At 34.1% G+C, this 12804-nt stretch overlaps 1 protein-coding gene across 4 annotated transcripts in view; it reads right to left on the reverse strand.

Annotated features, from left to right (window-relative positions):
* Nucleotides 1-12015, reverse strand: part of LOC114489883 (eukaryotic translation initiation factor 1A, X-chromosomal-like) — a 29432-nt gene extending 17417 nt beyond the window's left edge. The window contains exons 1-4 of one of the 4 annotated variants that reach the window (XM_028503729.2): nucleotides 11718-11950; nucleotides 7327-7410; nucleotides 5104-5207; nucleotides 3782-3832 (exon numbers count right to left, since the gene is read on the reverse strand). In XM_028503729.2, coding sequence (XP_028359530.1) covers nucleotides 3782-3832; nucleotides 5104-5207; nucleotides 7327-7410; nucleotides 11718-11733 — 255 coding nt within the window. In that variant the 5' untranslated portion in view covers nucleotides 11734-11950. Of the gene's footprint in view, nucleotides 1-3781; nucleotides 3833-5103; nucleotides 5208-7326; nucleotides 7411-11717 lie in introns of all 4 variants that reach the window. The other 3 variants (XM_036017215.1, XM_036017216.1, XM_028503731.2) reach the window with 3 other exon arrangements.
* Nucleotides 12016-12804: the final 789 nt, after the last annotated feature.

Below are 12804 nucleotides of genomic sequence, written 5' to 3' on the forward strand. Positions count from 1 at the left end.
TAATCAATAAAATATATTTAAACAGAAATGTAAAAATTAATAAATAAATAAAATAGAAGTAAAAATACAAACAAACAAAAGAAACCCTTCCCCCCAACGTCCTCTCTCCTCTCCCCTCTGGCTATTGTTAGATTGTTCTTAATTTCAATGTCTCTGGTTATATTTTGTTTGCTTTTTTCTTTAGCTGATTAGGTTCCAGTTAAAGGTGAGATCACATGGTATTTGTCCCTCACTGCCTGGCTAATCTCACCTAGCAGAATCCTCTCCAGCTCCATCCATGCTGTCACAAAGGGTAGGAGCTCTTTTTTTCTCTCTGCATAAGATTTCATTGTGTAAATGTACCATAATTTTTTGATCCATTCACTCACTGATGGGCACTTAGGTTGCTTCCAGCACTTGGTTATCATAAATTGTGCTGCTGTGAAGGTAGGGGTGCACAGAGGTTCTTTTGGATTGGTGTTTCATGGTTGTTCACTGATATGTCCCCTAAAGCAAGGGGCATAAAGGAAAGAATAAACAAATGAAACCTCATCAAATTAAAAAACTTCTGTATGGCTAAAGAAAACAGCATTAAGATGAAAAAAGAACCAAGTGTATGGGAAAACACATTTGCCAATGATACCTTGGACAAAGGTTGTATCTCCAAAATACATAAAGAAGTAACACAACTCCACTCCAGGAAGACAACCAGTTAAAAAAATGGGTAAAAGGCTTGAATACGCACTACTTCAAGGGGGACATATAGAGGGCCCAGAGACATATGACAGATACTCAGCATCACTAGCCATCAGAGAGATGCAAATTAAAACCACAATGAGATATCACCTCACACGGGTCAGACTGGCCATCATAAACAAATTAATAAAAAAGTGATGGAGAGGATGCGGAGAAAAGGGAGTCTAAGTACACTGCTGGTGAGAATGCAGACTGGTACAGCCACTGTGGAAAACAGTATGGAATTTCCTCAGAAAACTGAAAATGGAACTGCCTTTAGACCCAGCATTCCACTGCTGGGATTATATCTTAAAAACCTTGTCAGGAAAATCTTTGGAATGAGATGTACACAGATCTCAAATGCACAACATATTATTATTATATTCTTTTTCTTTTTAAAAAATCCTCACCCGAAGACATGCTACTTGATTTTAGAGAGAGAAGAGAGGGGGAAAGAGAGAAAGGGAGAGAAACATTGATGGATTACCTCTTACATGCTACCTGATCGGGGGACTGAACCTGCAACCTTGGTACGTGAATTAACCGAGAATCAAACCTGTGACCTTCTGGCTTACAGGAAGACACTCAGTAAGCTATCATAGTGGTAGGAATCTTGTCGAATTCTTGACAAGAAGTACATTGTGTCAGATACCATTTCCACTGCAAGCTTTCTGGCACTGGAGTACTTTAATTATCTAGTAATTTTGAATAAATCAGAGTTCACTCTTGTCTTCATGATTGCATGCTCTAGAGGATTCTAGGTCAAGAACACGCTCAAGAGAGATCCAGGCAGGTCCCAATTTCCCAGCTTTCATTGACATTGAGATTTTGTACAAACATAAAATATAGACTAAAGCAGAGTTGTCAATTGCCTGGTTTAGTGTTAAAGACATACATCAATATGCACACAGTCTATATACAATGGCTGGTAGGATTACTGATTTTAACAATCCAAACATAAACTGCCTGCCTACCCAACCACGCCTTTAATAGGTCATAAACAACAAAAATAACAGGAGTCATACAAAATTAATTTAAAAGTCACTAAACAAGTAAGTACCATGAATGACTCCTAGGAGAGGAAATCTGATTTCCAGTTTTCCTACATATTAGCAATTTCTAATTTTCAACAAAAAATTATAATATCCTCCAAAAAACTGAAAAGTGTGGCTTAGAAATAAGAAAAATGTCAGTCTGTACAAAGTGTTCCTGAAGAAACCCAGAAGTTATAATTACCTAAGAATTTACAGCAGATACTATAAATGTTTAAAGAATGTAAGGAAACTGCATTTAAAAATATTTTTTAAGTGATGAAAATATTTTTTAATCTTCACCCAAGGATATATTTATTAATTGTAGAGAGAGGAAGGGAGAGAGAGAGAAAGAAAAAGAGAAACATCAATGTGAGAGAGAAAAATCAATCAGCTGCTCCTGTATGTGACCTGACTGGGGATGAACTGAAAGTTTTTGGTGAATGTGATGATTTTCAGAATGTATTTTACTGAAACACATCAACCCTCAGCACCCTCCATGACACAGGTGTCACCTTGGTCTTCCTGTGAATCTACCACTATTTTATTTATTAGTTCATTTTGTTTTATAAGAGTCCTCATGTGAGTGAAATCATATGGTACCTGTCTTTCTCTGATTAGCTAGTTTCAGGACCTAATAATATCTGAATGTTTTGCCACATAGGGATAATAGCATGACAATTTATCCTTTGAAGCCTACATCACCATTGACATGATCAGATGTATATTAATTCAATTATTTTTCTTCATTTATATGTCATTTCTCCTCTCTAATTTATTTTATTTTATACCTCCCTGGAATCTCTTTCCCTTGAATGCCAAGTTCTTAGCTGTCTCCTCTGACTACTCTTTTATTAAATTCTGCCAACATAATATAAAACCTTTTTGAGTTCAGTGGGTGAAAAAAAAACAATTACGGGAATAATGTCTCACTAAATAGAAAAATCAACGTATCAATTATTTTAAAAAATAATTTAGAGATGAAAGTAAAATAATTATCTTCCATATGTCTCTTTCAACAATGTACATAATAATTATATGAAAAATCAAAAAGAAAACAGAAGACTGAAACATTATAAACCAATCTGTAAGACCTCTATTGAAAACTACACCTAAATACTGACAAAAAAAGACAGTGGTACTTTCAAACTCACAATATCATGAAGTATATGGTGATGTTTTCCAACAGACAGATATCAATGAGTTTGACTGAATACATGTATAGTCTGAAGGCTGAGATCACAAGGGCAACTGTCATCTTTTCTAAATGCTCATCTAAAACTTATAGCATATATTTATATAACACCATATTGCAACTACTAGGGCACATGTCCAAAAATTGTGTTACATTGTTAACCTTTTGAAGCATGGAAGATTTGACTTTAATTTAGCTGTATCTCTTAGAGTAGCAGTTTCTTGGACTTGGGATTTGAATCCTTTAAATTAAAAAATAAAAATTGGTGATGGGATTCCAACATAAGGTAACAAATTTTTTGTTTTCCAAGTAAAACCCTTAATAAAAGTCACTACCATGTATGATCACTCTTATTTCAAAAGTGGTAAAAATACTGAATTTTATGAAAATACCATATAATACCTATATGTCTTCTTATTTTACCATAGAACAGTAAAAATTTGATACTTCATCAATAGTATTTCACACCCTTGCATTTGGGACCCATAATCCTGGAATATCTACTACAATTCCTAGAATACAACTGACTTTTAAGTAAATGAAGACAGAATGACCTTTAGTATTTACACCAAACTTCCAAAGAGTATTTACTGCATACCATATTTAAAAACAACAAAGAACAGTACCAAAGAAAACAGATGTCCTACAAAACACATACATTATTAATCAACTGTAGGAACTACTCTGAATTAAGAAAATATCATAGTTCGGACACAACTTGCCCTTAGTAAATTTTAATGAGAGAATGTATCTTTTAAATATTAATGACTAAAGTAAATTAAAAAATTAAAATTGACATACTATACATAAGTATTCAATGAAATGTTACTATAATTGTTACCTGATAGTCCCGAAGACCAACCAATATAATATCTGAGGTATTTATCCAAACCTATAAAAAAGAATTTATTGTATATTATATTCAAAATAAATACAAATAATAACCTGCAGTGATAAACCATTCCTCCTACAAAAGATACCTACTATTCACCTAGAGTAGAAAAAATATATTAAGGTTAAAGAAAAACCACAGTATATACTATACTATAGTCTTTTGTATGTTTGTGTGTATGTGAATATAGGGAAAAATGACTAGTTACATATAGTTATAGTATATTAGGGAAGACTATATTATACAGGTGAGTTTGTCTCAAATTTTTAAATTAAGGTATTAAAATATGTAACAATTTTATTTCATCTACTTGAGGAATGGAAAATTGTAAAAGAATAATAATTTGTTATGGAATTATAGGCTTTTGATCACAAAACAGTGTAATATATTTGTTATTCAAAACATGAAAATTAGCCATCTATACATATAAACACTCGGTTACCAATCTATGTAAATTCAGGTCCTAAAACTACTATTAACTTGGAAAAGAATTGATTATAACATAAAAAAGCTGTACATCATAAAATTAGAGATAAACACTTAACAAACATGGTTAATAAAACTGCCTGTGATGAAGAACTAACTAAGCATATAATTAATGCAATAAAATATCCCTAACATGCACAGCTGTTTCCCTCAAAGCAAAATTTACTCAAGGAAAATGCACTATATTCATTTAGTAGTCTATTTGGTCTCTTTTAATCTGAAAATAATTCTCAGGCTTTTGTTCCTTATTTCAGGGTATAATCTGTTTTTAAGAGTCAACTTTCTTTTTTTTCCTTAAAGATTTTATTTATTTATTTTTAGAGAGGGAAGGGAAGGAGATAGAGAGAGAGAGAGAAACATCAATGTGCGGTTGCTGGGGGTCATGGCCTGCAACCCAGGTAGGTACCCTGGCTGGGAATCAAACCTGTGACACTTTGGTTCGCAGCCCGCACTCAATCCACTGAGCTACGCCAGCCAGGGCAAGAGTCAACTTTCTTAAAGAATTGCTTTGTACATTGTATTTCTGTGTTTCCTCAATACTATGTTCGGAGTAAATGTTTCTGTCAGAAGCACAACTTAGATGAAGCACATAATTCTTTGTAAATACAATTTTCTATTATAAAAGTTCCCATCTTGTTAAAGATCTTGCTTTATGCTGTCATATAGATTACTATTCTTAGAATCATCTTTGGAAACTCAGAAAAATTAATTATTCCACCCATATATATCTAAAGCACAACCATTCCTTTAAAAAAATGTAAAGTAAGATAAATCTCCATACCTACCTTTTTTCTCAGTTTTCCTCTTATATGACATAACCTCTTTACACCATCAAAGCACATTGCTTCTAATCGTCCATTTCCCAACATTTTGATTACCTGAGCATACTCTGAGGGCAGAAAAGAGTATGAGATATTGTTCAATTTTTCTTAAGATGTTAACAACTGAAATTAGCACATAGTTGATAACTTCATTTTTACTGTTCCATTTAGGTCAGCCTATACTTTTTTTTTTAAGCTAAGGATTGATAAGCAAAAGGCTTAAGTACTGTACCCTACATGAGCTCTTTAAGGGTGACACATTCTAATTTTATCCAAAAAAATCAGAGAAATCTCCACCAGTAAAACTATTCTTATGGCTTCTTTCTGCTATGCTTATTTATTTCCTCCTTTTCTTTTTAAAGTAAATAAAAGCCTACAGACATTAGTAATTTGTTACAAATGGCCTATCCATGACATTCTTTCGGTTCTTTGGAATACTTAATTATCCACTTATTTTGAGTAAATCATTCTGCTCCTGTCTTCATAATAAAATGCTCTACCTTTATACAACAAAGTGACTCATTCTAAATACACAGGAGAACACTGGCTTATTAATCTTTCTCACTTAAATACTAGCCCAATCTTGGCTCTCCTTTCCCACAGAAACTTTAGTGACAAAAACAGTAGGTTAATTATTAATACACTTTTGTTTACTTTCGAATAACTTGGAAGTTCAGGTTCCTTTAAAACAAGTTCATGATAAAATGCTAAGTGTTTAATTAAAGTATTTACAAGTCTTTCCAAGAGGCCAACCTCACTTCATTCCCACTAGAAAAGATGAACAATACAATATGTGAGAATTAGATGGCATGGGGCAGTTTCTTTCTAAATATAACTGGCAGGAGTGGGAGTAAGAAAGGGAAGCATTATCACACTACTAAAAATTGTTAGAACTAACTCCAAAGAAATCCTGGATAAATTTAAAGTTATACTGAGAGATAAACTGTACATACATTGTGAGATTAATAGGTGGCAAGGAATCCCTTTTACCATAGGTAATGACCTGGCTTATTACTCAGCATTCCCTGAACGGGCGGGGTGGGGGAGAATTAAAAGCCCTGAAAACAAACTTTTAATGGAAGTGAGAAAGATGAAAGCTAAGTAACTGAGTAACTGACTATCTTTCACCAGAAAACATGTTTTATATAACTAACAAAAAATGTTGGGTCCTTCATGCTCTACATGTATGGCATGAATAATCACATGCTTTTATTATAAAGTGCTGAAAGAAATCTGATGTAGACTGTACACTAGGTCAACACTACCCAGGAGAACTTTTTCTGCAGATTATGTATCTGGATTGAACAATATGATAATCAATAGGTCAAATATGATTTTTAATTGACTTAAACAGCTACATACAGCTGGTGGCTATTTGGTAGAAAGAATAATACTAAAAAACAGTATAATTTCAAAGTGAAAAGTTTTACAGTAGTTCTGCTATTATAAGAAAAAGTCCTGTTCTTAGGAGATAATATGAAGTAATTCACACAGAAATCTGTTAGCTGTATGTAACCAGACATTTATAACTTAAAAAAAAAATTTAAAAATATATACAAAGAAAAAGAAAGAAAATATTACATGTTAAAAATTATGCAATCTGGGTAAAAGATAGATTAAAGTTTCTGTATTCATATTCCAACTTTTCTATAAGTTTAACATTATTTTTTAACAAGGAAAAACCAAGTACTCCAGTCAGTTCATTATCCTTATTTTTGTCTCTTGAGAGACTACACATGCTTAAATCAATATTATTAAGTTATCCAGTCATTTTATTACATTGCATACTAGTGGCACCAGAGAACTTAAGAACAAAAGCCCTTGCAAACATCTATGATCTACTATACAACATTACAGTATGAAATTTTCAATGATAACTTTCCAGTCTAAAGTTGCTTAACTCTAAAATTCACTGTCATTTAGATCATGTTCTTACACATACATCAATGAAATATATGATTACAAAAACTCCACTAATTAATTTTCCAGTATGTAGTTGATTATTTAATAAACAAATTATGGGTAAGGATAAAGGATTACAAATGAGGAAAAGCAAAAAAGACATTGGATCAACAACCTAGGATTTATAACTATCATCTCTTTCAGGTTAAAGATTAAAATTCATTTTAAAACATTAAAGTGAATAACTTAAATAACTTTAATGTTAATAACTCTAAAAGGTCTTACCTTGCCCATCCTCTTTAAAGACCAGTTCTCTTTTTTCAGATTCATTCTCATTCTTACCTCTACGCCTATTTTTACCTCCTTTACCTGATTAAAAAAGTGAATTTAAAAAATCAAATCAAATAATCTATATTTCAAACACTAAACTATGAAACATGGAACCTATCTAAAATAAGACCCATAAACTTTATAAAGTCACTTAAAAATAAAGGTATCATTTAAATAGCACTATAACATTAACAGAACTCTAAATGAGATTTTTAAACATTTACCTGATTTGGTGACTGATTCAGTTACACTTTTAATGCCCTAAGAATTTCCTTTTAGTTCTTTACCAGACCAAGATATATCAACCCCATTACCTTCCTGACATTGCATTTGGATTTCTCTGACATAACAGTATGTTATATAAAAGTATGCAGAATAAAAATTCCACTACCAGAGATTACTATTATCATTTTATAGTTTATGCTTTCCAAAAGAAATAGAACTTTTTTAAGATTTTATTTATTTATTAGAAAGGGAAGGGAGGGAGAGAGAGACAGAGAAACATCAATGTGCGGTTGCTAGGGGTCATGGCCTGCAACCTAGGCATGTACCCTGACTGGGAATCGAACCTGTGACACTTTGATTCCCAGCCCAAACTCAATCCACTGAGCTATGCCAGCCAGAGCTTAAGAAATAGAACTCTTTATAATTCCACCAATTTGTCCTAAATGTCTTTTAACGTCAATTAACTCCACACTGAAATAGACAGTTTAAAGGTTAGTGTATTTGATTCCTTACTCTGTTTATTTCTAATGTTTCACTGTTGTTAAATAATGTTGAAGATAATTTCACAAAAATATTTCCAGATAAGAAATTTATATATAATTTCTGAATTAAATGTTATACACCTACTTCCTTAGGCTTTTAATGAGCCACACTAATTTACATTCCCATCAACAAAGAAGGAATATTATCTAGTCCTCTGCCATAACCATACCAAGCTAAAGATATAAAATAATACTTAATTGGATTTCTCAGTGTTTGCTTTTATAAAGTTTAACACATGAGGATGACATTAATTTTATTTAATTCTGAGACATTCTATTGAGTATTAAGGTATGGGGTATTTCTCCATAATATCTTATTTCTATTCCAGGAGCTAAAACTGTAAGAGCTGTTTATTTCTAGTAGGTGAAAGAGAAGCTATGAGTGGTAGTAATAAGGAAAACTGGGAAGAATATGAAAAAAAGTTTACACTACAAAGGCAAAAATCTATCTTCTAATATGCACCTTCTGGTACAGTTCCTTCTGGAGCAGACACACATTACTTTGTTGTTATTCAACAAGAGAGGTGAGCCTTCTCAACTTCTTGGGATACATCAAAACTGATTTCCTAAAAGGAAAATGTTCTGTATCTCAAGCCATTAATCATGCCAGTTCCAGTAGGATAAGGTTCATATCTGCTTTGCTTACTTAATTATATATAACAAAGTTTGGCATTCTTTCCAAATGAATGAACCAAGAAGTGTTCATTCATTTGAACACTCATTTAAATTGCTACTTCATGTAGCAATTTAAAAATCACATATAGTAATACCTTTAAAGTATAGGAGTGTCTCACCCCAAATGCTCTTCATGAATAAGCCAGAGAAGATGCCCTTTTTCCAGACTGGAAGATGGGTGTCTAAAACTTCTAAAGGTGACATACTGAATGAGAATGAGCCCAAACTACTAAGTATTCAATATATGGCATAATGTAATTTATATCTTTGCTTGGATACCTGTTACTAATACAATGATCACAGGGTTTTCAAATTTTCTTTCTTTTTTTAAAATTGATTTTTAGAGATAGGAAAGGGAAGGGAGGGAGAAGGGGCTGAGAATGAGGAGGAGGCGGAGGGGAAAGAGACAGGAAGGTGGGGAGAGAAATAGACATTGATTTGTTTTTCCCTTTGTTATGCATTCACTGGTTGTTTCTTGTATGTGACCCCTGCCAGGAATCAAAGCTGTAATCTTTGGCCTAGGGGAATGATGGTCTAAGAAACTAAGCTACCAGCCAGGGTCGAAATTTTCAAATGAAGAAAAAGGGCAATAGTTTTTAATCTATACCAGTAAACCTCCCTTTATAAAATTTAGGACTTCTAGAAAGAACTCTTTCCATAGCAGTATCATTTACAATAGCCAAGTGCTAGAAACAGCTGAAGTGCTCATCAGTAAATGAAAAAATAAAAAAACTGTGGTACATTTACACAATGGAATGCTACACAGTGTAAAGAAAGAAGGAGCTCCTGCCCTTTGTGGACAGCATGGATAGAACTGGAGAGCATTATGCTAAGTGAACAAGCCAGGAGATGAAATACAAATACCATAGGGTCTCACCTGTAAGTGAAAACTAATCAACAAAATAAACAATCAAGCAAGATATAACCAGAGACACTGAAATAAGAACAAACTGACCATTACTGTCTGTGGAGGGGAAGGGACCTGCAAAGGATCACAAATAGAGGAGTCATGGACATAGGCATGGACAATGTGGGGGAATTAACTGTGGGAGTGGGTGGGGATTGGGGTAAGGGATAGCCATGAGGAAAAAGGTAGGACAACTGTAACTGAACAAAAGTGAAAAAAATTTTTAAAGTTGTATCTGGAGAACAAAAAGAACTCTTTGAACTATGTAACCTAGGAGAAAACAGACTGGTATTACATACAATCGAAAACATAAAATTCAAGGCAATTATCTCCAGAAAAAGAGGAAGAGAGATTTGGGAGAGGCAAACAGGGGGATTTCAATGAATATGTTTGTTGCAATTCTTAAGTTCAGAAAAGTTATTTCTTTTCAAATTTATTACTATGTTTATACTTTTTCGTGTGCCTCAAATGTAAAAATGATTTGTTGTCAATTTACTTGAATTAACCATAGTGTTTTGTAACCAAGCCATTATTGTCATGTAACAGAATCCACTTTAAAATCTCTTTTGAAAAAATAAGGTTTGAATTGATCATATATTATGTATTTTTACCTTGCCCTTTTTCTAAATGTGAAGTAAATCAAAATTACAATATTCCTTAAACAAGTCAGGTATTTTCTGATGGGATCTTTCTTAGGAATTTAGTTTAAAAGTCCTACAGAAACAAAAGAGAATTTTATTTATCTAAAGATGTAGTCTTCACAGAAGGTAATATGAACAAACTTGATTCAACACCTATTAAGTATCATGTTGCAGTAGTACAATGTCCACAAAGCAGGACTACTGCTTTTAGAGAGTACACACGTTAAATGAGCTGCATGTTTGAAAATCTGATCACTACAAATAAAGGTGAGAATAACATACCTTTTAAACTGATCTAGTTATCATCTATTGGCTAACCATGAATTACACATGTCAGCAGAAAGCTAAAAAGTTTTCTAACATATACTAAGAATGACAGTCTCTCTCAGAGTAATTAGCAGTAAAATCAATGATACACAAAGAGTCTACGCAATTGTTTTTGGGGACCCAGACAGGACTGCCCTGAATAGGAGAGACATAGAGTACATAGTAACAGCTACAAAAGGAAACACGGTGTAATCCCTGGAACCAGATATTAAATAAAAAGAGAATATATAGGTAGGTCTGTGTCCAAAGAATAAATTATCAAAGACTTACTGTGGGCTGTGAAATGATCTTATTTTGTAATTAAAAAGAAAAGTTTTCCTGTTTTTACTTATCTTTTTTGTTCCTACACATTTTAAAGATGGTTACAATGTAAGAACATATGCTGTCATTAAAATCATATTTTTCCCCAGAAGTGATTGGGCGAGCTTTGTGCTTTATATAGGGGTAGGTGTTCAATTTAAGTTTCAAGTAAACCTGTTCTCAATTATGATACTTTATGAACGGGTTGCCCTAGAATAAAAGCAGGTAGAAATGTCAACGATACATTCTGGAAAAGAAAACTGAAAAGTTCTAAATACGTAACACGTCTTTTCGAAAACAATGCTAAACTCTGTGAAAGGCTGGCGGAAAGTAAAACACCATAGATTAACCTATGCATGAAGAAATCACGTACTGTTAAGAAGGAAGAGGCATGTCTTCAACAATCATTAATTGCCTATAAGTAAACCAATAAAGTAGGGATTACCCTCGAAAGCTAAGAACTGAATCAGGTCAGTCTTGGGAAGGACCGAACGACCACGTCTCCCACATGTCACTATCGCGCCGCAGGAGGCCCTATAAAAATGGCGACGGTTTTGTGATCCCGCTGAAATACAGGATCCTCCTTTCCCGAGACCAGAACGCCTGGATCACCCACTGACAGCCGCGATCCCCTTGCTGCGGTCAGGACAAAAGGTAGGTAAACGATGATTATTCCCCAATCAAGACAGATGGCACTGGGTTGAACAGACCGTGGTTGCACGTAATTACCTTTATTCTTGGGCATGACGATGCCGACTGTTTTCGGGCGCTTCTGACTCTTATCTGGTGCTGTTTACCGAACAGCGACTCCTGCTAGGAGCTCGGCAGGCCAAACGGTTGATGCTGTGTTTTAAGTAGACGCGTAAGCCACCACGCTTCTTCTTAAGCAAATGGCGTCGTGCCTGCTGGTGTCGCAGCTGTGTGCGTAGTTTCTCCGTGCCTTCACCGCGACCTGCCCCTGTTCTGACATCCTTTTTGTCCCGCCTATCTTCCGGCTTGTACTGCGCTTGCGTACCAGATGACTGACGCCTCTTAGAGCAAGAGGGACGCCAACAGGGAAATGAGGTGCAAAGTGTTAAGACAAAGTACTAGCTAGGAGCGGAAGAACTAAAAATATGAAAGAGAGTGTATGATGGCCTGACTGTAACCTTCAGGGCCTGCATGCAGACGGAGTGAAATTGCATACATAATGCCTACACTTTGCCTAAATTTTTTAGGGGAAAGTAACAGTGCCTATTAAACATGGGTAGTACTAATTTTATATCTATATAAATATTTTTAATTCTTTTATTTGTACTTATGTGTTAAAAGTACAACTCTAAAAAGTAATAATGATATCTGTATGCAAAATAATACCCTAGACTATGGTAATGTATTTTTTCTAAATATAAATAAATGCATAATTTAAGTTAAAAATTAAAATGGCGCTGCCTGGTGTAGCTCAGTGCATTGAGCTCTGACTTCAAACCAAAGAGTTGCCAGTTTAAATTCCAATTAGGTTACCTGTCTGGGTTGTGGGCCAGGTCCCCAATAGGGCGCCTATAAGAGGCAATCACACACTGATATCTCTCTCCCTCTCTTTCTCCTTCTCTTCCCCTCATTCTAAAAATGAATAGACAAAATCTTTTAAAAAATAAAAATGAAAATGGAAGATTTTTTTCCTGAAAGATTGTGCCAAAAACACATTATACACAGGAGCACATTACACATGGCAAATTATGGTAATACCACTGGTGATTGAATCCAGTGGTATTCTCTGCTTTGTAACAGTCCTGTGGTACAGTTTTACAAGTTACTGATTCATTACCTCTAAGAT

Source organism: Phyllostomus discolor, chromosome Y, assembly GCF_004126475.2.
Source record: "Phyllostomus discolor isolate MPI-MPIP mPhyDis1 chromosome Y, mPhyDis1.pri.v3, whole genome shotgun sequence".
NCBI lineage: Eukaryota > Metazoa > Chordata > Mammalia > Chiroptera > Phyllostomidae > Phyllostomus > Phyllostomus discolor.